This window comes from Papio anubis, chromosome 4 (assembly GCF_008728515.1).
Source record: "Papio anubis isolate 15944 chromosome 4, Panubis1.0, whole genome shotgun sequence".
NCBI lineage: Eukaryota > Metazoa > Chordata > Mammalia > Primates > Cercopithecidae > Papio > Papio anubis.
The window spans coordinates 15,143,511-15,171,031 of record NC_044979.1 but is presented as its reverse complement, the minus strand read 5'-3'; the positions used below and the strand labels follow the sequence as shown (position 1 = coordinate 15,171,031).

Genomic DNA, 27,521 nt, shown 5'->3' with positions numbered 1-27,521 from the left:
AGCCGGGCCAGGGCGGCGGGGGTGGCAGTGAGTGGAGTGGGGTGGGGGCGGGCGGACCTCGGCGGAGCCTCCGGCCTGAGGCAGGATCAGGGCCCCTTCCTGGGGGAGTTTCCTGCCTGGTCCGCCCTTCCCCGCTCTCCCCGCCCCCTCTCCGGGCCGCTCCTTGTATGGTCTGGGCGCCGCTCTCTCCCCGCCCCCTCCCTCCTCCCTCCCTCCTCCTTCCGTGTGTCCCTCCCCGCCCGGCTAGAGGCTGCTCCGGACCGGGACGCAGAGTCCGTGGACCCGGCGCCGAGGAGGCCACCCGAGACGCGGCGCGCACGCTTCGGCCCGCGGTGAGGTCCGGGGAGCGGCAGGGCGGCCCCACGGGGAGGGGGCGCGGGGCGCCGGGAGGGGGCGCATGGGGATCGCCAAGGGGAGCTGGGACCGCTCGGGGCTCCTGAGCCGGGCTCTGCGCTGCGTAACCCGGCGACCCACCCCAGCAGTCCGGCCCGGCCATGGCGGCCCCCCGCCCGTCTCCCGCGATCTCCGTTTCGGTCTCGGCTCCGGCTTTTTACGCCCCGCAGAAGAAGTTCGGCCCTGTGGTGGCCCCAAAACCCAAAGTGAATCCCTTCCGGCCCGGGGACAGCGAGCCTCCCCCGGCACCCGGGGCCCAGCGCGCACAGATGGGCCGGGTGGGAGAGATTCCCCCGCCGCCCCCGGAAGGTATGCGGCGGGGCTTGGGGGCTGGACCCCAGCGGGCGCCGGGGTGGGGGGCACTGTTTCGGGAATCTGGGGATGTCTGGAAAGGTTGTTGCCGAGGGGGCTGGGCGCAGCCACCCTGTCCCGAGCAGATGTTCTTACCTCATCGTGGAGCTCGTGGCTGGGAGCCAGAGCTCCTGGGACCGTTCCAAGTCCCCCGCTTGGGGGTGGGAGGCGGGAATGTGGGGCACGAATCTTCCCCTCCGGGTCCGTTTTCCGAAGTGTAACGGGAGCTGCACCACTCCTCGGCCGTGCCCCCGGCCTTTCCTGACCTGGTACTCCCAGAGCGCCCTGCGCCCCGCCTTTGTGTCCCCACACGCTCTGGGACCCTCGAGAGAATTCTTGGGTTAGGGGTTAGAGCGGTAAACCGAGGGGAGCTTGGGTGAGGGGCAGAGGGACCCCGGGCGACGTCTTTCTCCTTCCTACCCCAGACTTTCCCCTGCCTCCACCTCCCCTCGCTGGGGATGGCGACGATGCTGAGGGTGCTCTGGGAGGTGCCTTCCCGCCGCCCCCTCCCCCGATCGAGGAATCATTTCCCCCTGCGCCTCTGGAGGAGGAGATCTTCCCTTCCCCGCCGCCTCCTCTGGAAGAGGAGGGAGGGCCTGAGGCCCCCATACCGTCCCCACCGCAGGTATGGAGGCCTGGGAGGGGCGGCTGCACCGGACACCCCCAAGGCCAGGAGAAGAGGGCCCTTTCTCACCTCCCCTGCACCTCTGCCTTGGGGGTGGGGGGGATGGAGGCATGGAATAGGTGCTCTGACCTCTGACCCTCCAGCCCAGGGAGAAGGTGAGCAGTATTGATTTGGAGATCGACTCTCTGTCCTCACTGCTGGATGACATGACCAAGAATGATCCTTTCAAAGCTCGGGTAAGGGACCGCAGAGTAGGAAAAGCAGGGCCCAGGGCCAGAGAGGCAGGGGATAGAGCTATGGAGGATGGTGTCCTCCTGTCTGCATCTCTCTTCCCTCTCCCACCCCTTGCAGGTGTCATCTGGATATGTCCCCCCACCAGTGGCCACTCCATTCATTTCCAAGTCCAGTACTAAGCCTGCAGCTGGGGGCACAGCACCCCTGCCTCCTTGGAAGGCCCCTTCCAGTTCCCAGCCTCTGCCCCAGGTTCCGGCTCCAGCTCAGAGCCAGACACAGTTCCATGTTCAGCCCCAGCCCCAGCCCAAGCCTCAGGTCCAACTCCATGTCCAGTCCCAGCCCCAGCCTGTGTCTTTGGCTAACACACAGCCCCGAGGTCCCCCAGCCTCATCGCCAGCTCCAGCCCCTAAGTTTTCTCCAGTGACTCCTAAGTTTACTCCCGTGGCTTCCAAGTTCAGTCCTGGAGCCCCAGGTGGATCTGGGTCACAGCCAAATCAAAAATTGGGGCATCCCGAAGCTCTTTCCGCTGGCACAGGCTCCCCTCAACCTCCCAGCTTCACCTATGCTCAGCAGAGGGAGAAGCCCCGAGTGCAGGAGAAGCAACACCCCGTGCCCGCACCGGCTCAGAACCAAAACCAGGTAAGGGATGGTGATAGGACAAGGCTTGGGACCCGCGTGCTGGGGCGGGGCTGAGTCAGGAGCCAGAACAGAAGCATGAAGGTGATTGGAGAGTCAGGGTGGACACGGGGGTGGCGGGATAGGAAGTTTCATCCTCTGAGGTTAGCCTGGTGGAACAATGGTAAGAAAATGCTCTTCTGGAGGAGAGGCCTGGCTGGGTGTGGGGCTGGGTGGGGCCTGGCTGGGAGGGCACAGAGAGCACAGGCTCTGAATTAGGAGGATCTGGTGGACCTTTCCTTGCGCCTTTACCCCAGAAAGTTAAAGGGAGGGATGAGATCACCAGTCCCACCTTGGTTTTTCCCATTCTTGGGTCTTGAGTTAATCTCCCTGCTCCTCTGAGCACTCTTTCTGCCTGAGGGCTTGGAGATAAGAGTCAGCCCCAGTAAACACTGGCTGAGCCAGCATCTACCACGTGCCAGGCACTGTGCTCTGTGCTCAGGAGGGTAGGACATGGGAGGGACAAGATCTCTGCAAGAAGCTCAGCCTTCAGGTGTCAGATGGACCTGGAATGGAATTCCTGGTTCGGGCTTCTCCCAAGCCCTTAGACTGGGCAAGTTAGGTGAACCCTGAGCCTCAGTTTCTCAATCTTTAACATTATCTACTCCATATAGTGGTCGTAAAGATTAGGTGAGCTAATAACCTAGAGAGTGTTGGGTTCTGTATCTAGCACATGAATGCTCAAAATACAAAAGCTGTAATTACAAAATGGTTCTTGCCTTCTAGTTCAGGAAATAAGACCGTCCAGTTTCTGGTGACGATGATGCTGGTCCAAGCATCCATAGAGTCCACTGATAGTGTGGATGTCTACTTACACTCAGACACAGCATAGGAAGAAATGCCAAGGACCAGTGAGCTTTGCAGAATCCTGTGAGTCACAGGCACTCAGACCAGGGAGTCCACTTGGGGCCTGGCAAATTAGGAGAGGCTTCGAAGGATGGGCAGGACGTAAGACTCCGGAGAGGAGAGGGATGTTTGGAGAACAGAAAGTGGAAGGTTCCTGTAGGAAAATGATGGAGCTGTACTTGGAGAGGCAAGCGGGGCTGGAGGGCGTAGGAGGTGAAGTGGCTCACCCAAGGAGCTCTTGAGCACTGGAGAGGCATTCATGATTTTTGAGTAGGTGCGGGGTGGGTCAGGAGGGCTGGTGAAAGCAGTGTTTTTGGAAGCTTTCTGGAAAGTTTCACCAGCAGAGATGTGTATTCGAGGGAGGTCAGTGATGGGTATGAGTTCACTTTTGGGCAATAGTAATATTAGCTGCAATGAATATTAAGCCCCGCATGTGAGAGCTGTGTGCCAGAGCTGTTGGGAAGGCGCAGCCTCCAGGACTTAGCCAGGGATAAGCAACTGGAAGACAAGGGTGAGGGGAAGAGGAAAAACAAAGTCTCCAGGGCGATTTGGAGATTGGGGGTGTGGGCGGATGACAAGATTGCTGACAAAATAGAGAAGTCCAGAAGGGGAAATGGTTTGGACGGGAAGAGGAGGGGTCCAGCTGTCAGCGTATTGAGCAACAGGTCCCAGGAGGACTTTCAGCTGGGGCCGTCATTCAGTTAGAAATTCAGGGCCAGGTTTCAGGACAGGGCCAGAGATGTCTAGCATGGTAGTGGGACACAGTGACACTGTGACGCTGCAGGGTCAGGGTCGGAGCTGAGGAGCTTCCCAGGGAGTACAGACAGCAGGGACTGGGAGGTGTGGGAAGAAGAGTCAGGAGGAGAGTCAGGGTGCACTTGGAGAAGAGAGCTGAGCCCTTCAGCGGGGTATTTGAGGGAGTGAGGACTCAAGGCTAGAGATTAGACTGTTGGGAAATCGTCACCGGTCTTGGGATGGCCTGTTTGTGCCCTGTAGTGGGAACACAATGTGAGGAGTTGAGGAGAGAGTGGGTGGTGAGAAGTGGGGCTACTGTTGTAGCCTGGTCTTAAAGATTGGCAGGGAAAAGGACTAAGGGAAGGACTGTGTATCAGTGATGTGAGTGTGGTGTGTGTGTGTGTGTGTGTATATGCATATGTGAATATATGAGTGGCACGTGTGTGTGAATGGTGTGTGTGTTAGTGTGTGGGTGTGGGTATGGTGTATGTGTATGTGAGTATATGTGCATGTGTGAGCATGAATGTATGAGTGGTGTGAGTGTGGTATGATTGTGTGAAAGTGTGTATATGAGTGTATGTATGCATGTGTGAGCGAAGGTGTGTGCATGTGTGAGTGGTGTGTCAGTGTGATGTGTATAGTGTGTCATTGTGTATATATGTGTGAAAGTATGCACAAGCGAATGGGCACATACATTCATTGTGTATGTATGTGTGAAAGTACGCACAAGCGAATGAGCACATACATACTTTCACACATATACACACAAGTGGTGTACGTGTATATATGAGTATGTGAGTGGTGTGTGTGGTGTGGTATATCCTTTTTTTTTTTTGAGACGGAGTGCAGGCTGTCGCCCGTGCTTACTGCAGCCTCCACCTCCCAGGCTCAAGCGAGTCTCCTGTCTCAGCCTCCCAAGTAGCTGGGATTACAGGCACGTGCCACTACACCTGGCTAATTTTTGTATTTTTAGTAGAGACGGAGTTTCACCATGTTGGCCAGGATGGTTTTGAACTCCTGACCTCAAGTGATCTGCCCATCTCGGCCTCCTGAAGTGTTGGGATTACAGGCGTGAGCCACCGTGCCTGGCTTGGTGTGGTATATCTGAATGTGAGTGTGCATGTGAGTGGTGTTTGTGTGTGTGGTATGGTATATGTGTGAGTGTGAATGTGTGTGGTATATGTGTGAGTGGTGTGTGGTGTATGTATGTGTGCATGTGAGTGGTGTGTCGGTATGTATGTGTGAGGGTGTGTCAGTCTGTGGTGTAGTGTATGTGGTTTTTGCAAGTTAGGGGAGAAGGGCTCGAGTACGTGTGTAACCGGGGGAAGCAGGTGATGGAGGGTGAGTGTTGTGGGAGAATAGGGGCAGGCTGCTTCGGTCCTTGGAAGAGATCTTGGTGATGTTCCCTTCCCCTAGAGGCATCCCAGACAGCAAGGACAGAGTGGCTGCAGTGTGGATAGGAAGGACGATGAGGGAGCTTAAGCTGGCTGGCTTCCATGTCCTCAGCCATGTGGGAGGTGAGGTCATGGTGCCAGCAAGCGGGTGAAGCAGGTCGCGGCTAAGGAGATGGAGAGGTCTAGAACAGCTGTTGTGGGGAAGGCCGGGCTGGAGGTCGTGCGGGCGCTGCAGTGTTGTGAGCTCATTCTGCAGTGTTCAGCGACCTCTCCACTGCTTTTTGCAGCTTGGAAGCAGAAACAGGAAGCGGGCGGTGGTGTGACTTGGGGTTGGAGACTGGGCCGGATAGCTGCGGGTGGCTGCAGGTGCCCGGAGGGACAGTGAACCTTGTAGGAGTACATGGTCAGGGGACCAGGCTGGGGCATGGTGGACAAAGTCCAGGGGTGGGTTGCGGGTGGGGGAGCTAAGGCTTTTCTGGGTTCGCATAGTAGGTGTGGATGGGGAAGAGGAGAGGCAGATCATGGCTGGCAGGGGACTTGGAGGTAAATCTGAGGTCAAGGATGTCCCATGATGGACGATGACTGAGTTGGAGGGAAGTTTGGTTTGAAGCGGTGGCATTGGTGCAGGCTGGCAGAGGGGACAGTTCTGGATAGAGGGTCCTGATGAACGGGGATACCCATGGGAGGTGATGCACATGAGGATTCTGTGCTTCTGAAGGAGGAGCCAGGCATTTAGAATGGCACTGGAGAGCAAGGACTGACTGAGGCCCGTCACTCTGTCCCCAAGATGCCAGGAAGGGAAGATTGGAGGAGACAAAGTTGAAGTGAGTGTTCCAGGGAACGAGTCAGTTAAGAGATGGCAGGATCTTAAGGGAAAATGGCTAAGATCTGGGGAGTTGGACTTCTATGGACGCATGCTTCACTGGGCAGAAAGGATGCAACTCTGGGTACAGATAGGGGTCAGGGTGAGGGGCAGTGAAGCCAGGGCTGAGGGGAGAGCGGCTATGGAAGGAGGTAGCAGGGGAGCTTTGGAGGTTCCAGGTGTTACGGGAATGAAGGCATCCGCAGGTAGCACACTCGGTGATGGGGACACGGTCCTGGGTAGGCTTTTCCAGACATAGAAAAGACCCACTCAGTGCACTTGCTCCTGTGGGCGTGTCTCCTGGCAGTCCTGGTGCAGGTCAGACAGCCCCTCCTGGAGTTCTCAGGGTTACCTCTCAGGGTTACTGGCAGCGCTGTCCTTCATCCACTCCCCACCCCAGTCCCCAGGATCCCCTAAATGGAAAGGTTGGACTGGCCTAGGGGACGGCCTTTGGACCTTCTCTGAGGCTGCTGGGGAGGGACCTGAGTAAGGTAGTCCAGAAGTCCCTCACTCGAGGGACAGGGTCTCTGTGTGGGGGTGGGGCTGGGTTCTTGCAGACAGCTCAGTGGGTTTAACCTGCAATTCCTGCCTGTGTTGTATCCCCACGCTGACAGGGGCTGCTCAGCAGCAGGCAGGCCGGGTAGGTGTGTGTGCGCGTGTGTGCACCTGTTGCGTGCCCCTGTCCCATGGGGGTGATGTCCGAGCATGCTCTGTGGAGTTGATGCGTGGCCCTGGAGTGTCTGGTGCTTCAGTGACCTGAGCTGCTGTGTGCGTGGCCTCCGTCTGCTCAGTCATTCTGGCCTGTCTGTGACTGCTCAGGGGGTTTGGGCAAAGCGGGCGGAAATGTCTTGCTGTACGAGATCCAGGCTTAGGTCCTCTTCCCCTGTTATTTGTGTGGTGCTGGGGATGGCGGGGGTAGGGGGACAAGGGAGAAGCTTTAAGGGTCAAGCCTGAGCATCTGGGACACGAGCTGGGAGCTAAGTCCTCATCGGAAGAAGCCGGGTAGGCTGGCCTGGGGGGGTGGAGGCAGCAACCCTTGAGAGTGTGAAGAAAGTGTTGGGATTGCAGGTGCGCTCCCCTGGGGCCCCAGGGCCCCTGACTCTGAAGGAGGTGGAGGAGTTGGAGCAGCTGACCCAGCAGCTAATGCAGGACATGGAGCATCCTCAGAGGCAGAACGTGGCCGTCAATGGTGAGCCCACCCCACCGGGACAGCCCCACCCTGCCCCCTATCCGAGCGGGCTGATACCTCGCAGCCCTACATACTTCCTTCTATTTACTGCTGTCTTCTCCGGCTTTCCCAGAACTCTGCGGTCGATGCCATCAACCCCTGGCCCGGGCGCAGCCAGCCGTCCGCGCTCTGGGACAGCTGTTCCACATCGCCTGCTTCACCTGCCACCAGTGTGCGCAGCAGCTCCAGGGCCAGCAGTTCTACAGCCTGGAGGGGGCGCCGTACTGCGAGAGCTGCTACACTGTGAGTTGGGCTGTGCTGGGCAGTCAGGCCCTGGAAGCTGGCTGTGGGGTGCCGGTTCCCTGCCAACCTCCTCCTGCTGCCTCTTCAGGACACCCTGGAGAAGTGCAACACCTGCGGGGAGCCCATCACCGACCGCATGCTGAGGGCCACGGGCAAGGCCTATCACCCGCACTGCTTCACCTGCGTGGTCTGTGCCCGCCCCCTGGAGGGCACCTCCTTCATTGTGGACCAGGCCAACCGGCCCCACTGTGTCCCCGACTACCACAAGTGAGGACCTGCCATCTGCCTTCTGGGCTCCTGCCGCGCTTGGTCTGGTAGTCACCCTAGCCTCAGGACAGCCCCAAACCCTTGGTGTTGCTTTCTGGTCCCATGTCCTGTGTGTAGACAGCAGGGACCAAGTCATCTGGATGTAGCTGTCCAGGGGCCTTAGGCCTGGACATTGAGTCCTGCTGCTGGCTGGTCCCTCCCTCGCCCTTGATCACTGAAGCTTATTGTGTGTCTATGTCAGCATTTCGTGAAGTGTGCTGGAGTGACTTCATTTCACACAGGCTGGGTTCTAAAAGTTCTTCTGGAGATCAGCTGTTTGGAATTCTGGTTTCTCCCCAGAAACAGTGTTTAGAAGGTGACTCCTTTCCCAGGCTGACCCCCAGAACCTCAGTGCAGCTGTGGGAACAGTGCAGAATCTGGCCCCCACCTCCAGTGGGGGTCAGTGTTTGGGCAGACACTTTTAGGATTCCACGTGGGGTGGCCACAACTTCACATCCCTCCACAGTGCCAGGCAGTCAGGGCAGAGGCAGCATGCGTTGGGGTGGGAGGATTGGGGGAAGGTGAGGGTCAGGGAAGCAGGATCGGATGGGAGGGGTACCTCGGGGCTGGCTTTCTGCAGGAGCTGCAGTGTGAATGGGACAGTAAGGATCTAGTGGGAGAGAACACCGTGGCAGGTGTGTGGGAGGATATCTTGCTTTGGGAGAGTGACTGGGGAGGCAGGAAATTCCCTTTGATGAGGGCCAGTCCTGGTGGCTCAGTCTTAGGCCCTTCTGGTGAGCTTCCTCCACCTAGAGATGCAGGGCAGAGAAGTCTGCCTCCTGGCTGCACAGCCTGGCTTATGTGTGTGCACACAGGGGATGAAAGCCCTGGCTAAACTGCTGGCCCTTTCTGCCCCTTCAGGCAGTACGCCCCGAGGTGCTCCGTCTGCTCTGAGCCCATCATGCCTGAGCCTGGCCGAGATGAGACCGTGCGAGTGGTTGCCCTGGACAAGAACTTCCACATGAAGTGTTACAAGTGTGAGGTCAGCCATCCCTCTGGGCTCCCTGGGCTGGTTCTGGCCAGGAGGTGGCGGGAGATGCTGCTTACTAACTGGGTGGTGGAAAGCGCCAGCATTCAGGAAACAGGGCTGTGATTTTGAGGGTGGCTCATGGTGGCAGCCCATCTGCCCTGCCTGAATCCTTCCTGCCGCTGCAGGAAACAGGGCTGTGGGACTTCTGAGGTCACTTTGAGTCATGGATAAGCCAAGAAACAGGACAAGCCAATAGGAGGGAAGGGCATGGTGTTTTACTGTGGTAGGGGATGGGGAGACAGGAGCTGAGAGAAGTCTTCTAATAGAGGTGAGCCAGGATGGAAGAGGCCCCCAAACCTCTCTTTTATTAGGGCGGTGGTGGGCAGGGGAGCAAACACCTTGGAAGCAGTTCTACCCACTGCTTGCCCTCCTGCAGGAAGGTGCTAGTGGGTGACTGGAAGGTAGGATAGGGATGGGGAGTTGGGTGTGGCTGGAAAATGCGATGACACCAGCTGTGAGCCATGAAGCATCTTTCTAATTCCACGATGGAGCTGCATGGGGTGGGGTAGGGTGGAGCAGAGCAGGGGCCTTCTGGTCCAGTGCCCCTCACCCTTCCTTCTTCCCAGGACTGCGGGAAGCCCCTGTCGATTGAGGCAGATGACAATGGCTGCTTCCCCCTGGACGGTCACGTGCTCTGTCGGAAGTGCCACACTGCTAGAGCCCAGAGCTGAGTGAGGACAGGCCCTCTTCAAACTGCAGTCCATGCCCCATCGTGGACCACCCACACTGAGACCACCTGCCCTCACCTCAGTTATTGTTTTGATGTTTAGCCCCTCCCATTCCCGACCCCACTCTAGCATCCCAGGTGCCCTGACCCAGGGCCCAAGATAGCCTAGGGATGCAGGGTCCCCACCCTGGGGTCTAGTCCTCGCCCATCCTGCAGGGATTGCCCACCGTCCTCCAGACACCCCACCTGAGCGGGGCACCAGGTTTAGTGCTGCTGCTTTCACTGCTGCACCCATGCTCTCGGCCAGCCCCCGGAGCAGCCTTTGTACTCTGCTTGCGGAGGCTTGGGAGATGCCCTGACCCTCCAGGACATTCCCACCCTCCCCCGTGCTGCCAGGTTGTAGCTATAGCTACAAATAAAAAAAAAAAAAAACCTTGTTTTCCAGAATTCTCAGTAGTCGGCTCTTTTGTAGTGCCTACAGCCCTCGTGGGTGGGATGGAGGCAGAAAATCAGTTCCTGTTTATTTACAAAAATATATGTGTATGTATGTATATATATTAACCCCTCACCTCCCTCCCATGATCATCCTTTTACTTCTACCCCCACCTCCCTTTTAAAACAAAGAGGTTTTCTGGGGTGCAGAGCAGGGTTCTCCTGAGAGTGGGCAGGAGCAGCACCAAGAGCCTAGTTTGGCAGGTTGTGGGAAGGGGTGCAGGGAGTGACCATGAGTGACCTTGGCCCCGTCCTTGCTCCTTGCTCCCTGATTGGGTGTGGGGTGAGAGGAGGGCTCAGTCCTTGAATCCCTGAATACTGCAAAGAATGCGCTTCTGATGCCCGGGCAGTGTGATTCCCATCTGCGTCAGGTCCCTGTGGGCAAGGAAGGGTGGGGGCATGAGTACGGAGGCTCCACCCCCACAGCCCTCCCCTGCCCAGACAGCCCAGCTCCTTACTCAGCGGTCAGCTCCAGCACACACTCCATGGTGTCCAGCCCAGCCGAGTGGAAGTGCAGGATGTAGCGTTTCATGCGTATGGACTCGAGCCACTCAGAGACGCTTCGATACGGGATCCCATCTGAGCCGCTCAGGCTGGGCAGGCGAAGAGTCACCCTGTGGGATATGGGCTCGTCGGTGACACGGGAGTACAGGGGCTGATCTGGTTGGCCTTAGCCTCTGAGCATCAGCAGCCAGCACTGAAGTTCGGTGTCTGGGCACAGAGATCATCTAGACTGTGGATTGACCCCACCATTATCTCTGAGCCCATTTCCTGGCCTGTTTCCTGGTGTACTCACAACAGCGGACTGGCTGACAGTCCTGCTCTGTCGACAGACCTATGGAAAGGGACTGCCCTGGAAGCCCCAACAGAAGTGGATCACCAGCCTGTCTCCTGCAGGAGTGGCCGGTTCTGGGCACCTGACTGGGGGCTGGTTAAGACATGGAAGTCTCCTGTCTGAGAGGAAGCTGAAGGTAGAACAGAGGCCCTGGCATCTGGGCGTGGTCCTGCCTTTTTTCGTAGTGGCTGCTTGAGTTCTGGGAGCAGTCCTTCCTCACCACCTTCAACTTCGGCTGTTATTCTTGCACTCTGACACCCACAATACAATGAGTGTTCCTGTACTAAAGCTCACCAGAGCCAAAAACCATTAACAAAGTAAATCTGCTGGGGGAAAAAATATCCAGCATTCCAGAAAGATTAGCACATGCAGTCTTCAGTGTACGAGGGAGTTGCGCTCCAAAAGATAGTTTCAAAAGTTGGGACTTAGAGCATGTTTTCTACCAGAAACAAGGTTATATATGGTGGTTGGATACAGAGGTCAGTTGGCCACGCTAGCTACCCAATAAAGTACTTGAAGTACAGCCTTGCCTGTCTCCCTGACCTGAGTGCCCCACCCACCCCTGCCCATCAGTTCGTTCTCTACATTCAGGCCATATTTTTGGTAAAATACAACTCTGACCATGTCCCCTCCTGTGGAGAGTTTTTAAGAATTCGTTCTCTAGGCCAGGCCAGGTGGCTTACACCTGTAACCCCAGCACTTTGGGAGGCCGAGGCGGGCGGATCACGAGGTCAGGAGTTCAAGACCAGCCTGGCCAACATGGTGAAACCGTGTCTCTACTGAAAGTACCAAAATTAGCCAGGCGTGGTGGTATGTGCCAGTAATCCCAGCTACTCAGGAGGCTGAGTCAGGAGAATCACTTGAACCCTGGAGGTGGAGGTTGCAGTGAGCTGAGATTGTGCCATGTTACTCCTGCTTGGGTGACAGAGCAAGACCCCCATCTCGGGGGAAAAAGAAAAAAAGAATTGGTTCTCTTCACTCAGGGTAAAGTCCAAACTTCTCAACAGGGTTGGTCCTCTTTGTGTTGACTCTGGTTGTCTCTCCAGCCTCATGGATGCTATTCCGAAAGACGATGCTGCAGTCATCCTGCACTATCTGCAACCTACCAGCCCTCAGCTCCCCACAAACTAGCCATGTGATCCAGGAGCATTCCCAAACCCTGCAAGGCTGCTCCTGCCTACCCTACCCCAGCCTGGCTGCCCAAGCTCCCTGGAGCAGGTACCAGGTCATAAGGGCAGCTGTATCTCCAATGTCCAGCAAACAGCTTGCACCAGTCAGTCCTCCAAAACTTCGTGAATGGATGACCCTTTCCTCCACATGCAGAAATATTTCTATGGGGAAGAGGATGCATCCCAAGACTGGGCCACAGTACAACGCAGTGGGATTGGCAAGGATGGCTCCAGGAGTGTCCTAGGTGAAGCAGCCAGAGAAGGGAAAAGATGGGACCCCCAACCTCGAGCCCAGGTGAAGTGAGGGAACTGGGGCCCAGCTGTAACTGATTTTCTGCAAATATACGTGATCTAAAGCTGACCTCTTGGACTCTTCCCCAAGGGCATGTCTGTGGTCTTGCCTCATACACTGGACTTGGTCCAGAGCTCCCCAGGCCCAGCACTCGGAGGTGGCTGAATGCCCATTTCCACTCTCCTAGCACTGCTTCTGGGTTCCCTAGTCCTTCCCCCACATAGTTACCTGGGGTCAAAGTTGGCAATGGTCCGCAGGGAGTGGGGGTTGGCAAGCACTTGCTCCAGATGTGCCTGAAGCTTCTGGAAGTGTGGCCGGCGGGCACGGTCATATGCCCAGCAGTTCTTCATGAGCTCATACAGAGGGGCAGGGCAGTCCACAGGAGGGGGCAACCGGTACCCATCCTCAATGCTCTTCATAACCTGCACGGCAGGACAGGAGGATGCTCTAGAGTAGCAAGCTAACCTGGAGGCCCATGAGAAACCGAAGGTCACATAAGATAATTGCAGTGGAGATTTTAGGCAGGATGGGAGGAGGTGGGAGGGCCAGGATGGGAGGATCACAGTGGGAGGATCAGGGTGGGAGGAGTAAAGAGAACAGGGCATGAGGTAAAGGACCAGAGGAGCCAGGAGTACAGAAAAACCAAGGGACATCAATAAATAAAGACATTTGCAGGAAAAGGCCATGGGAGAACCTTGGGAGGGAATAAGAGGTGTGAGTTAGAGATGAGATGAGGAAGAATATTCTGGGCTCACCTCCTGATTGCTCATCTCCCCATAAGGCTTGTCCCCAAAGCTCAGCACCTCCCACATCACAATCCCAAAGCTCCACACATCGCTGGCCGTGGTGAAGATCCTATGGGCAATGGCTTCGGGGGCTGTCCACCGGATAGGGATCTTTCCTCCCTAAGAAGGCACATGGGTCAGGGACGGAAAGTTACGGTGTCCACCTGAGCACGAGTCTTTTGCTTATTTTATTTTATTTTTATTTTTATTTTTGAGATGGAGTCTCGCTCTGTTGCTAGGCTGCTGTGCAGTGGCGTGATCTCGGCTCACTGCAACCTCCATCTCCTGGGTTCAAGTGATTCTCCGGCCTCGGCCTCCTGAGTAGCTGGGACTACAGGTGCGCGCCACCACGCCTGGCTAATTTTTTGTATTTTTAGTAGAGACGGAGTTTCACCATGTTGGCCAGGCTGGTCTCGATCTCCTGACCTCGTGATCCACCCACCTCAGCCTTCCAAAGTGCTGGGATTACAGGTGTGAGCCACTGCGCCTAGCTGAGTCTTTATGCACGTGACTGTGTGAATGGCATGTTATGGGGCAATGTGAATGTGCATTGGGTTTGTACCGGGCTCTCACCTGAGTTTCATAGGTGCCATCAAAATCATCCAGGAGGCGAGTCAGGCCAAAGTCAGACACCTTGCAGCACAGGTCTTGATTCACCAAGATGTTCCTGGCAGCCAGGTCCCGGTGGACATAGTTGTGATTACTGAGGTAGTTCATGCCAGATGCTATGCCCTGCAGCATGGCCACTAGCTGCCCAGGGACCAGCTGGTCCTCCCGCTCCTGTAGCAGGGTGAGCGGGTGAGTCAGGGGATGGGCCGGGTCTCCTCCCAGTGCCCAGGGCACCATGGCGCATCCCCCTCCCCAGCTAGTCCTCTGCCCCCCTCACCCTCAGGAAGGCATCCAGGGCTCCATTCTCCATAAATTCTGTGATGATCATGATCGGCTTTCCTGAGACACACACACACGTATCACACTCAGAAGCAGGCTTCCTGCCCCTGGCCGCACATCCTCCCTCCACTTCCAGTGGTTTCGCCCCTCCTTCCTGCATTTCCCGCCCCCAGCTGAGGGAGAGCGCTCCTCATACTCTTTGTGACGACGCCTTCCAGATGCAGAATGTGCGGGTGGCTAAACTGGCCCATGATAGTTGCCTCTCGAAGGAAGTTCCACCACTGGCCACCTGGGGATGTGTCTTTTAAGGTCTTAATGGCCACAGTCTTGCAGTCCTGGCTGGGGAGCCTCAGGGTCCCTCGATAGACTTCCCCAAACTCTCCTGGGTAGAAAGAAAATAGGCTGTGGCCCGATGCACTGCAGGGCTCCTCCAGGGGACAGGCAGCAACTCCTCCAGTCCCCCGGCCCTTTTCTTTTCTGGAGAATCAGAAGCATGGAGTGCCCTTCCCGGGACAGGGCGTGGGCTGTCCTTCCTGGGGAAGGTCAGAGTCTGGAGCTGGAGTGCAATGCTGTGACCTGTTCACCACTGTCTCCCAGTGTTTGCACAGTTCTTGGCTCACAATAGGCGCTTGGTAACCGAAGGGTGAATGAACCCTGTGGAGCGGGACTAGGCCGTACTCATGAAGAGCAAGCCAGTCTGAGGCTAGTACCCAAGTGGCAGGGACGCTGGCTATGGCCGCCTCTCTTCTGTGAGCTCCTCTGGTCCCAGCTCGCCTGGCTCAGCTGCACAATTGGCAAGGACACCACCAAGCTTTGTTCTCCACTGAGACCCATTTCCTCTGGTGACCCAAGGGATCAGGGCAGCCCAAGGACACTGGGCCTCTGATGGGGTGGAATGCCAGGCTAGGGAGGGAATGGCTCCTACATTTGGGCATTATCAGAGAACATCCGGGCCCTCAGCACAGCAACACTTCTGTGGATGAAAACAATGTGTTCAATGCCCTTTATCAGAAACTCCAAAACCACAGAAGCAAGTGTGTAGGAGACAGGGGTTGCTCCAGGGCACCTGATGAGGGGTTTTTAACAAGAACACAATGGTTCAAAGAGGATACAGAGCGGAGCAGAGAGTGAGTCCATCTGGTAACTCTTGGACCAGAGAAGCCAGCTGGGCTCCCCAGAGAAGTGCTGGAAGGAAGGGGCCTGTTGGTGGCTCTGTGCTGCCCCACAGGGGGGTCCTGCTGCGGTGCACAGCGGCACTCACCTTCTCCTATGACAGTGTCCACCATCAGCCACGCTGGATCGAGCTCCCGGGTAAAGTCCAAGGCTCCCTGTGCAGGGTCCTCGTATGCCTGGAGGTCCACATAGGGCTTCAGCCACAGCTTGTCCTCTATGGGCAGAACAGGGGGTTGGGGAGTACCAACATCAGGGCTCAGGAGTATGGGGGTCAGGAGAAGGCCCAGCAGCGGACCACACACTTCTCCACACCTCCCTGTTTCCCAAGGTGACTCCTGTTTGGGCTGAGGTGGGAGAAAGTCTCCATTTAGCAACTAAGCCTTTCTTCTCCCTGTCTATGCTCCAAGCTCTGCTGTCTTCACTCCACAAGGTCCAGGGCGGTGGCCAGGATCCAAACCCAAAGAGCATATTTGCTGCCTGAGTTGCCCAATCTTCTCAGCGGCCAGTCCCCACACCACTCTGGTCAGTCGCACCTCGTTCACATTCCCAGACAGAGCTGTGCCTGGCTCCCACCCCGGTTGCCCAGATGGACCACTCACTCTCCCCTTTGTGGGTCACCTAATGAGGTGACAAGCAGGAAGCTCATAAGCCTCTGAGGACATCAATCCTCCTCCTGCCTGGCCTCGGCCCACAGGCCTGGCCTCCAGGATGCGGAGGGCTGTCCAGAGCCTAAGGTGACAAGACAGCAGCACCAGCAGCGAACGGACACTAACAGATAATTGCATCAGAGCCACTGGGGGCCATCAGTACAAAGTTAATTAACCAAAGTTAATTAGGTAGCAAAACACAAGAGCTCTGGGGACAACAAACCCCACATGTCCCCCCAGAGTTGGCCTAGCAACTATGTCCCTTGATCCCTTCCCACCTCCCAACACACACACACGGACACACACACACAGGTGTGCACATGCATGTGGGGACATACGCAGGTGCACCTGGCTCACCTCGATCCACATCGGTGGCGCGGTCACGCTGCCTCTGCTGCCTCTGCCGCTGGGTTCTCCTGCGGGGGTTGGGGACCAGCTCCTTCAGGGCCCCAGGACCACCTCAGGGGTCCGAGGGACTCTGGCTGAATCTTCCCCAGAAATGGGGAGGGAGTGCAGGATGGGTGTGAGGACTCACTGAGCTTTGGTACTAGGGGATGGGAGGGTCATTGGGGCTGCAGTCAGGGGCTTCTGACCCAGGGCTGGTGGTTGGGGAGGGGGCAGGAGCTGGCACCTGGACCGGAAAACGAGAATCCCCAGCAGCAAGGCTGCACCAAGCAGCAGCCCAAAGATGACAGCTACGATCTCTCCTCCAGACAGGCCCCTGGACACTGGAGGCACAAAGAGGTGAGGAAGTGTTGGGACTCACAGTCCGTAGAAATGAGGAGGGTTAAAGGACAGGGCCCTGGGTACACCTAGGGGTCAGATCTTTCAGTGTGCATCAGATCAGTGTCTGTCCCCTACCCCTGGAAGAAGGGAATGTGTGTGCATGTGTATAGAGGAAGAGGAAGGGTCGCTATGTGGAACAGGAGCTGAGCTGCCTCAGTGGGGCAACAGGTGTATGTGTGTTGGGGCAGAACACAAGATACCCCACCTGGTGGGCTGGTCCGAAACTCATGATCAGGGGAGAAAGGGCCAGGACCCAGTGGGGTCAGCATTCGGACTCTGACGATGTATGTGGTGTCAGGCTGCAGCTCTGTCAGCAAGACCCTGGGTTCTAGAACCATTTGGTACCGTTCTTCATCCTGTGGGTTGGAGTTGCATTAAGCGGGCAGTGTTGAAGCAGACCCGGGTGGATGTGATGGACAGCATCAGAGCACACAGGGAGGGGCTGGAGAGCAGAATGGTTACGACAGGGTTCTTCACAGCCTTTTGCCCTGAGAAAGCCACACAGTGGACTTCGGGTGGATTCCTCCCACCCCACATCCCAGGCTAGGAATGTTGGGGTGTGCTGGGCACGGATACTGAAGACTGTCTCTCAGTAGCATCCTGACCTGGTTCAGCACGTGCAGCTCATAGCTCAGGTTCCCCCCAGGGCTTCGGGGCCGGGACCCCGCCCAGGTCAGCTCAAGTTGCCTCGGTTCTTTCTTCACCAGTCTCAGAGACAGGCCCGACAGTGGCTCTGGGGGTCCGGAGGGATAAGGTTGGATATGTAAGGAAAAAGGAAATAACCTTAGTAATTTTCTATGGCTTCTTGCCCACCAATTTGTCCCTGTGGTCTTAAGCCCTTGTTAAGCCAGGTCCCTGTCCCAGCCCCTCTCAGCCTCTCACCTGCATGCCCCATGCTGATGCTGACTGAGGTGCTGGCATGGCCAGAGCTGCCCAGCCCTGACACTCCATTTTGGGCTTCCACGTTAAAGGTGTAGTTGGCGTAAGGTTCAAGGCCACTGACATGCACTGCAGATGTGGTGAGCCCCCGGGCCCCTGGCGAGAAGTGCACGCCTACCCCACAGGGCTGGCAGGGCCCCCCGTCCTGCACTGTGCCCTGACACTGGGAACACCTCACACTGTATCTGACATCCTGGCGTCCCCCCATGTCTGCTGGGGGTTCCCAACGCAGGGAGAGCTGAGTCCCTGATGCCGAGGAGCTCAGGTTTTGGGGGGCTGAGGGGGGACCTGTGGGAGAAGAGGAGCCATCAGTAGAAGCCAACCGCGCTGTCACCCGAGCTGCTGATCCCCGGCCTCCACCACCACCCAATCCTCGATGTCCTCTGAAGTCCTCCTAGGGAGATTTGATTTCTACTGGGTTTGACTACATCTCTGCATTCTTCTAGGGAGAGCAGGGTGCCAGGGCAGGGGCTAAAAGTGCCTGACACCCTGGACCATCTCCAATATCTGACAAACTCTGGAAAAATCCAACCCTGACAAAATCTCAGCAAAGATCCAGACCCTCCCTCCAGATGGTCACGCCCCACCCCCTGGACTCACGTGTGCATGCCACCTGGGGGCCCTCCCCGGGAGCTCTGTAATGGCCGCTCTCACAGGTACAGATGGTGGCCCCCTCAGACTCAGCCGTGCTGTGCTGGGGGCACGTGAGACAATGGGGTGTGTCCATGTCCATCCGGTAGGAGCCGCTAGGGCAGGCTGGAGAGAGAACACAGCAGAGCAGTGGTTCTGTAAATGTTTTTACAGGCAGAACCACCACCACCCCTTCCTGCCCCAATCCCTTCTACTGGAAACATCTCTGCATGTGTGTGTCTGCTGCTCTGGGACACTCAGGTTAAAAACCCACTGAGGCAGAGCTCTGGCCTCCTTCTCTGCCGGGGTACTCCTGCAATCCTCCCGAGTGGTTCCTCAGGTTCTCACCACCTCCATTCTTACCAACACATCCCTTGCCACTGCCACCTTCCTCATAGCCAGGCTCACAGTGGCACCGTCCTACAGGCACCAGCCACTCGCCATCAGGGCTGCAGTGCATGCGGGGTGCACCTGAGGGCCTGGGGCTGGCCTGCGCGTGGGGCAAGCAGGTCCCTGCCACTTCCACCAACCCAGCGGGGCCAGGCAGAGTGTCAGGGAACTGGGCCAAGCCATTCAGGGTCTCAGGACAGCGCTGGTAGAAGACCCGGACAGACACCAGGGCCACACAGGCACCTGGGTTGTGGAAAGCGAGGTAGAGGCCACGGCGGGTCAGGTGGCCCAGGGAGCAGCGCTCCACATTCAGCTTCATGGAGCCAGATGCGAGGTCTCGAATGGTGAAGCTCTGATCTGCAGCCACCGTGGTTACCTGGGTAGAGGGTGGGGAAGAAAGGGGAACAATGGCAAAGTTCTGCTTCTTTCCCACATAACAGAAACAATTGTTTGCTTAATACTTTACACAACCATGAACAATGAGCTTTGTATGTGTGAGGTGCCAGGCTAAGAATTTATGTACATTATGCTATTTAGCTCATGCAATCCTCTTATGAGGCAGGATGGCTTATCGTCTCTATTTAATAGATGAGGAAACCAAGGCTAATAGAAGTTAAAGACCTTGTATAAGATCACACAGAGACCACATCATGGGGCTAGGACTGGAATCCAGGCACTGGGACTCTACAGTCCATAAAATTTCTACTATTCAGAGGCATTCCCTAAACCCAGTGCCAATAACACGATCAGTTATAGAGCATGTCATTATCAATTTCTTACTAGTAACAAATTTTACAACATTTTCTCTTTGGAAAGAAACAAGAGCACATCGTATCATAAAAGGCTCCTTCCTCTTCTGCATCCCAGGATGTTTTTTTGAGTAGGAAAGAAAGAGATGTGTTAGAGAGTACTAGCCTGCAGGGAATTGTCTTGCTACGTGACTCCAGTGATACTAAGGGAGTAGGTTGCTTATGAACATCACGGGTATCGATAGGAAAAGTCTGAATAACTCTGTGCTACACTTCCCCCCTCCACCATGGCATCCTGTGATCTCAGTGGATGCTTATAAAAGCCTATAAAATAGATATAGCTGGCCCTATTATTGTCACTATTTTATGACTAGGCAACAAAAGCTGAAGAGGTTAAATGACATCCCCGAAGTCAGGGCACAGCAGAAAAGGTACTCAAATCCAGCCCTTCTGATTTCCAATGCCACATTGTTCTTTTTTTCTTTAGAGACAAGATCTTGCTCTGTTGCCCAGGCTGGAGTGCAGTGGCACAGTCACAGATCACTGCAGCCTCAAACTCCTGGGTTCAAGTGATCCTCCTGCCTCAGTCTCCTGAGTAACTGGGACTACAGGTATGGACCACCATGCCCAGGTGATTTTTAATTTTTTGCAGAGATGAAGTTTTGCCATGTTGCCCAGGCTGGTCTCAAGCTCCTGGCCTCAAGTGATCTTCCCACATCGGTTTCCCAAAGCACTGGAATTACAGGCACAAGGCACCATGCCCAGGGCTCAAGTGCCAAATGCTTTTCATGATTCTACCTCTGCACCCTCCTCCTGTCTCTGCAACCTTCTCTGGCACCCAATAAGGAGCCAGGCAGGGATCTGCACCAGGACCCAGATGGCATGGAGGGAAGCAGCACCTTCTGGAACAAGGGCCGTCGGAGCTGAATGCCCACATCCTGGTCACTCTCCATGTACAGAAGGTTGAAGGTCTCCTTGCAGCCCAGAGGCCCGGCTCCCCCAGGGAAACTCTTGCAGTCCCGCAAGGTGAACTGCAGCTCCACGTGGACCCGGGAAGCCTCCTCCCCGCGGTAGATCCAGTTGGAGCGAAGCCAGTGGTCCGTGTCTCTGCGTCCTTGCACTGGGCAGTCCTGGTACATGTACAGGGGTGTCCCATTCAGTATCTGTTGCCGTTCACTCCACTGCAAGGAGGGAATCAGAGTCAGGGACCAGATCATCTCCTGCTCCCCAAACCCTTGGTTTTTAGAGCTGATGGAGAAGCAGCTGTGTCAGAGCCCCTCAGGTTTATGCTACTTGTCCTGCCTCTCCCCACCCCTCAGTTCTGGGACAGTAGACTGAGTGTTTAGGGTTGGGGATTTATTTGATTATAAGATGGGTAAGACAATAGTCCCTTAACATCCCCAGTTGATCCTGGTCCCTTCAGTTAGTCTGGTCCCTTATTTCATCAGCAGAGCTGTCAGGTACCCCCAAGGCAAAGCTCATTTACAAAACCCTTCTGTTTGTTGAAGAGGATATTGATGAATTTTTTTGTTTTTCAGAGACAGGGTCTCGTTCTGTCGGCCACACAGTGGTATAATCAAAGCTCACTATAGCGTCAGACTCCTGGGCTCAGTCTCTCAAGCAGCTGGGACTATAGGTGCCTGCCAACACACTGGGCTACCTTTTTTTTTTTTTTAAGTAGAGATGAGGTCTTACTATGTTGTCCAGGCTGATCTCAAACACCAGGACTCAGATGATCCTCCTGCTTGGCCTCCCAAAGTGTGTGAGCTACCACACACAGGCCAAGATTTATTTTTAATTATTAAAACCCCTTAGATTTGGAGGGTAAGAACAAGCACAGAACTGTATAGGAGATTCTCACCTTCTGCAATATTTCAATTATAGCCATCATCAAAATCAACAATTGACAGATTTGGCTGGACTTCTTGATACTATCTAGTTTACTCCCCTTAACGTTTTGTTTGTTTGTTTGAGGCAAAGGTCTCGCTCTGTCGCCCAGGCTGGAGTGCAGTGGCACAATCTTGGCTCACTGTAACCTCCGCCACTCAGGTTCAAGCAATTCTCCCACCTCAGGTTCCTGAGTAGTTGGGATTATACGCATGCACCACCACACCCAGCTAATTTTTTGTATTTTCAGTAGAGACAAGGTTTTGCCATGTTGGCCAGGCTGTTAGCTTCTTTTATCTGAAAAGAACTTTTAAACTTAGTAATATTAATGGCTAGCAGTAACATAGTGCTTACTGTGGCCCAGTCACCGGTTTAAACACTTTCCATGAGGAAACTGAGGCACAGGGAGGTCGAGTGACTTGCCAAGGTACTCAGCTAGGAGAGGCAGAGCTGGAAAATGAGCCAGGCATTCTGGGCTCCAGAATTCATGCTCTTAATCATTATACCTCTGTGTGCTTATTGTGAAAAGTCAAAAAGTAAAGACTTACACAGAATAAAGTTTAATTCCCTCACCCTCATCCTTCCACTCTCATTCTCAGAGGAAGCCACTCTCAACAATTTTTAGCAAAACTTTCCAGACCATTTTCAATGCCTCCAGAGAACTGCTTGAATGTTTCTGAGTTTTGCTTTCAACACGGGATCATACAAGTGTTATTTTGTAACCTACTTTCTGTTTTCACAAATAATAAGTATTTGAGGGCCGGAAGTGGTGGCTCACGCCTGTAATCCTAGCACTTTGGGAGGCCAAGGCAGGCAGATTCCCTGAGGTCAGGAGTTCAAGACCAGCCTGGTCAACAGGGTGAACCCCCCCCGTCTCTACCAAAAATACAAAAAAATTACCCAGGTATGGTGGCACCTGCCTGTAATCCCAGCTACTTGGGAGGCTGAGGCAGGAGAATCGCTTGAACCCAGGAGGCGGAGGTTGCAGTGAGCCAAGATCTTGCCACTGTACTCCAGCATGGGCGACAAAGCGAGACTACCTCTCAAAAAAGTCTTTGAAAGATAGCCACAAAAGTGTATATAGAGCTATCTTACTTTTTTTTTTCTTTAGCAAACCATAAGTAATAGTCCATTGTAGAGAAGGCCATAATTTATTTAGTCATTCACCTAGTGTTGGACATTTAGACATCTTCTAGTTTTTTTTTTTTTTCTTTTTAAAGAAATCATGTACAGATTGATGTAAGATTTCCACGGAACTGCCATATCAAAGGGTAGACATACTACAAGTTTTACAAGATACTGTCAAATTGTCTTCCAAAAAAGGTTTATCAATTTACACTTCCACCAGCAACACAAGAGGGTTCACTTTCTCAAAACTTCATCAACATAGAATATTAATAACCTTTTTGCTTTCTGCCAATCCTAGGGTCAAAACACAGCTTCTTAGCATTTTAATTTACATTTCTTAGAGGAGGAAGTTGTATATTTCTCTTTTGTTCATTGGCTATTGGCAAGTTTATGCAATTATCTGTCTATAACCTTTGCATGACATTCTATTGTCTTTTGATTATTCATTTGGATGAGTTTTTTTTTTTAAACATATTATAGACATGAATCATTTCCTTCAAATGTATGTTGCTAATATTTTCTCCCTGTCTGCCATACCAGTTAGCTTTGCTAATGATGTTTTGATGTGGACATACATTCTAAATTTCTTCCATAATCACATCTACAGTATTTCCCTTCATGATTGCTGGGTTGTATATTTTACTTGGGAAGTTTTCCTACCTCAAGATTATAATGATCTATGTTTTCTCCTAAAATTTGTGTAGGTTGGCTTTTAGGTTTAGATTTTAGCTTTCTTAGAATTAATTTTGTGTATAATGGAGAGATATATATTTATATTTTTATTAAAAAATGATGCATATGTAACTCTCAGTTTATTAACTAGTTGTTACTTTCCATATTGATTTGCAATTCCAATGCTATCACATACTAAAATCTCATATATGTCGGCTTGTTTTTGGACTTTCTATTCTATCCCATTAACCTGAGTGACCTTGTGCAAGCCATATGTTTTAGTTATAGCTGATGGTTCTGCTATCTGCTTGTCAGACAAGTCTCCCATTTCATTCTTCAAAAACTCTTCTCAACCATTCTTAAGTATTTCCTCTGTCAGATGAGTTTTCAAAAGCTCTCAAATTCTATAAAGTATTCTATTGATATTTTTGTTGCAACCCCATAATTTAATGCAGAATAGATTGAGGCCCTTAGAAAGTTCACTTTCCCCAGGTTTTTACTCCATTGTAATACAGGGGCCCTCATCCCTACCCTCAGCTCTGGGAAAAGGCAAAAAAAATCACTAATCAAAAATTTGAGGTGAGGTGGGGCAGAAACAGAAGCTGCTACGAGGCACATATTTTTGCATTATGTTAGGGTGTTCAAAGATTGGGCAAGGGGTATCTAAAAGGCAAGGAAGCTAGAATGACAAAGGCACCAAGAGTCTGCTCCTAAGAAAGGCTGTGCTGGGACAGCCCAAGTGGATGCACTGGCGGGGGTCAGGTGGACAGGGTGGCGGGTGGTTAATGTGCAGCTCATTAGCCAGATTGCCGCGGCTGCAGCTGGAGCCAGGAGAAGCAGATGTTCCCAGCTGTGACTTCCCTCTCCCAGTTCCAGCAGTGACAGATGGGCGAGAGCCAGCTGTCCAGGGTCAGCAGTAAGGATCCTTTAGCTTATCACTCAGGCGCTGCTGGCTGCCACATGGGTGCATTCTGGACCTGAAGGCCTGCATGCATGTGTGTGTGTGTGTATGTGTGTGTGTGTGTGTTTTGAAAAGATGGGGAGAAGGAGGGGGACAAGGTAGATAGTGGGAGTGTGTGACTGCTGGCTGTCTCCTTGCCCTCCCAGCATGCAGGACTGTTTTGTCTGAGCTGAGAAAGGGGCCTTGCTGCCATTCCAGTCAAATTAGGGAAGAGTTATTTGGGTGGAGGTGTCAACGGCCCAAGGAAGGCCCATGGGAGCCCGCAGATGGACCTGCAGCTATCACACTGTGGGTGATTAGCTGGTTTATGAGGTAAGTCACCTAATAAGACTGGATCTTCCAAACGGCCCCTCCTGGAGGATCCACTATGGTTTAGTCTATTAGCTCTAATTACAGGCTACTCTGTGGGAGAACAGAGAACAGAGAATGAAGCCAGGACTGTAGGACCCAGAGGGAAAGAAAGCAAGTAACCCTGACCCCAGAAACAGAGGCTGGATTGAAGTCTCAAGTACTGGGGTAAGGAAGGAAACCCTGAGAGAAGGGGTTCCAGAGCCAGAGTTGTAGATGCTCCAGTAACTTAGGCAGCCCCCTGTGGTTCTCTGGCCAACTGTGCTGCCGGCAGAAAGGGTGCTGTGAATTGTAAAATATATGTTTGGTCTTTGTTCTCATTTCCTGGCAAACAACCCCTAAAACGCTCAAAATCCCCAAAGCGACAAATGTCTTTTTATATGCTAATGAGCTGACTGACGGGGATGGGAACTAGACTGGGGTCAGGGAGGCCTGGGTGGCAGAAGCAACCTTGTGATTGGAGTTGGGACTTTCAGCCCCACCCCCAACTTGCAGGAAAGGTAGAGGCTGAAGGTTGAGCTGATAACCAATGGCCAATGATCTAATCAATCACGCCTATGTAATGAAGCCTCCATAAAAGCCCAGAGGGACAAGGTTTGGAGGGCTTCTGGACAGCCAAACATGATTAGGTCGCTGCAGGGTGGCTCTCCTCCTTCACATATACCTTACCCCATGCAGCTATTCCATCTGGTGTTCACGGTATCATTTGTAAAATCCGTTATCATAAGCCAGTAAATATAAGTCAATGTTTCCCTGAGTTCTGAGAGCCATCCTAGCAAACTAATTGAACCCGAGGAGGGTGGTCAGGTAAACCTGATTACATTCGATGGAACAGAAGTATAGGTGACAACCTGATACTTGTGATTGGTGTCTAGAGGGGGGCAGTTTTGTGGGGCTGAGCCCTCAACCTGAGGCTATCTCCAGGTAGATAGAGTAAGAACTGAGTAAGATTAGAGGACACTCAGCTACTGTTCAGTGAAGAATCTGCCAGAGAACTCACTGCAGGCAGGAGGAATCCCTCCACGCATTTTGGTGACCACAGGTCACCGAAGTGATCTGTGTTGAGAGTGCAGTAGGAAAAAATTGAGTTTGATTTTTCGTACATCATCAGAGGTGCTCTCTGCATTTGAGTCTGAATATGCTGTCTCGGACTCACCCCACAACCTGTTCACTGAGTCTTAGGAACATCCAAGGAAGGAAGGGAATTGGAACAAGCTCTGACACTTTCAAACAGCTGGAATGCATGGTGTGCATGGAGTCAGCCTGAGGAGGTGTGGAGGATGAGCTAAGGGCTCAGAAACGTTTAGGGGAGCAGCTTTTAACTTTGGAGGAGTCAAGGACCCTTTGAAGAATCTGATGAAAGTTTTGGCTGGCCTCTCTAGGAAAAAAAAAAAATGCCCGCTTACGTATACAGAATTTACAGTACACTTTCATGGGGTTTCCCCAGCCCCTGAAACCTATCAATGCAACTTCATTGGGATGAATGGATCTCAGATTGAGGATGCTTTTCTGCCTTTTCTGTCCCTCCCCAAGCAAAGCACTGGTCTCAGTCTTCAACTGTCCCCAGCATGGTGCATTCTCTCCCTGGGTATGTGAGCTCCTCTCCCCCTCACAAGTATCAACTTGTATTCACAATATTCCGAAGTATTCACTGGAGGAGCCAGGCCATTCAAGCGTTCATCTTGGGGTGAATTCTGACCCCCCCACCCCTTGTCCCATTCAGGAGGCTCTGACTCAGCCTCCTCTCCCCCTCCCTGAGGAGACACTTCCAGTTTTTCCTGCTCTTTTCTCTGTTCCTCCACCCACTTCTCCACCCCATTTCCCACTGGCCTTCAGGAGTCTTCCAAGATCCTTCCCTCCCCTGACACTTACCCCATCTTTTGGGGGATCCAGCAGCCAGCCCAGCTCTCCCTGTGCCTTGCTTGTGTCCATCAGAGTAACTGAAAGTGGGGAGAAAAGAAGTCTGTCACCTCTGGGGGAGGAGGTGCCCCTGCAGCTCACATTCCTCATTCTGGGGCCCCAGCCCCAGGCTGCAACATCCTGTTCCTAAAAGCTGTGACTTCCTGAGGCTTAGGGGAGAAAAAGGGCTCAGGACTGAGGAGTGAAGAGCTCCAGGGATTTCACTCTTTCTGTGTGTGAAGGAAGGAAGGCAGAGTGGGACAAGGTTTGGAGCGCTGGGTCTTCCACCAAAGTCAATGCAATAAGAGCAGCCCCACAAAACTCTTCGGTTACCCAGACTGCTGCGGCCTGGGGCACCCATCAGCTGCAGGATTGGAATGGGTGGAGGGCAGGAGGAGCTCACCTATGCTAGCCAGGAGTGGGCAGGGTGGACCGGGGACCTCGGAAGTGGTTTCGTGGGTAGGGAGGCTCACCTCCAGTGTCCGAAGCCTGCTTTGGCCTGACCTGGCCAGTGATCAGAATCGTGAAGTGGGGATAAGACGCACAGCTCCCTGCCTGGGAAGTGGTGGGGAGTAGGGCCGGACAGGGTGTTCAGCTTTCACATGGAATATTCGACTCGGACAACTGGGAACCCCTGTGGCGTCAGTCCTAACCCTTCCCCCGGAGGCGGGTCCCTCTGTCCCTGGCCTAGGTTGGCAGGAGGCGACTTGCCACCTTCAACTTTCAAGGGCTCAGATCTCTGGGGTGGACACCTGAAGCTGGGACTATCTGGGAATGCAGGCAGCGGTGCGGGTGCAGGTGCTGCTTCCTGGCAAGGGTCAGGAACTCCCTCCTCACTCCCAGGCGCCGATTGCTGGCCTGCGGGAGTTGGGGTGACTGACCCGGGAGAGCAGCCGCTTGGGGTTAAAGACCAAAGATGGGCCTGGCCAGTCGACAGCCCGGCGGTCGGGCACAGCGAGAGAGCTGGCGAGGGTCTCGGGGAACAGGGCCTCCTGAGGAATGCCGGCTTCTGCAGGGGGGTGCTGGCCTGGCCCCGGGAGGGGGTGGGAGCGCGGGGGCGGGGGCCCGAGGGCGGGGGCGCGAGGGCGGGGGTTGGTACCTTCCTTGGTGCGCGCCCCCGGGGGCAGCGGGGTGCAGAGCAGCAGCACCAGCCCAAGCCCCAGGGGCCAGCGCCGCTCCATGGCTCCGGGCCGGGACCTGGGACAGCGGCCCGGACGGCAGGGTCTGGTCGCAAGGGACTGGGGGAGCCGGGCGGGCCGAGC

At 54.3% G+C, this 27,521-nt stretch overlaps 2 protein-coding genes across 6 annotated transcripts; one reads left to right on the top strand and one right to left on the bottom strand.

Annotated features, from left to right (window-relative positions):
- The first annotated feature begins 54 nt into the window (after positions 1 to 54).
- Positions 55 to 10,036, top strand: ZYX (zyxin). Of its 2 annotated transcripts, none has more exons than XM_009204051.4 (10): positions 55 to 332; positions 483 to 702; positions 1,170 to 1,369; positions 1,513 to 1,605; positions 1,721 to 2,242; positions 7,184 to 7,304; positions 7,417 to 7,586; positions 7,675 to 7,853; positions 8,754 to 8,874; positions 9,489 to 10,036. In XM_009204051.4, exons 1-10 carry the CDS (start codon positions 168 to 170, stop codon positions 9,591 to 9,593), a joined length of 1,896 nt encoding a protein of 631 aa, XP_009202315.3. In that variant the 5' UTR covers positions 55 to 167; the 3' UTR covers positions 9,594 to 10,036. The 2 variants fall into 2 exon arrangements, with proteins under 2 accessions (XP_009202315.3, XP_003896815.4); XM_003896766.5 differs by having other exon boundaries at positions 480 to 702.
- EPHA1 (EPH receptor A1) lies at positions 10,023 to 27,521 on the bottom strand. Of its 4 annotated transcripts, XR_645514.3 has the most exons (19): positions 27,359 to 27,505; positions 26,233 to 26,300; positions 20,264 to 20,545; positions 18,589 to 18,991; positions 18,196 to 18,351; positions 17,539 to 17,883; positions 17,262 to 17,389; positions 16,862 to 17,012; positions 16,502 to 16,598; positions 16,228 to 16,286; positions 15,312 to 15,437; positions 14,247 to 14,432; positions 14,049 to 14,110; positions 13,736 to 13,942; positions 13,133 to 13,282; positions 12,606 to 12,799; positions 10,540 to 10,695; positions 10,323 to 10,456; positions 10,023 to 10,105 (listed from the first exon to the last, which is right to left on the bottom strand). XR_645514.3 is itself a non-coding variant. In XM_003896765.4 (18 exons), exons 1-18 carry the CDS (start codon positions 27,438 to 27,440, stop codon positions 10,378 to 10,380), a joined length of 2,931 nt encoding a protein of 976 aa, XP_003896814.1. In that variant the 5' UTR covers positions 27,441 to 27,521; the 3' UTR covers positions 10,054 to 10,377. The 4 variants fall into 4 exon arrangements, 3 of the variants coding, with proteins under 3 accessions (XP_003896814.1, XP_009202320.1, XP_031520923.1); XM_003896765.4 differs by having other exon boundaries at positions 10,054 to 10,456; positions 27,359 to 27,521; XM_009204056.3 differs by having other exon boundaries at positions 10,054 to 10,456; positions 18,859 to 18,991; positions 27,359 to 27,494.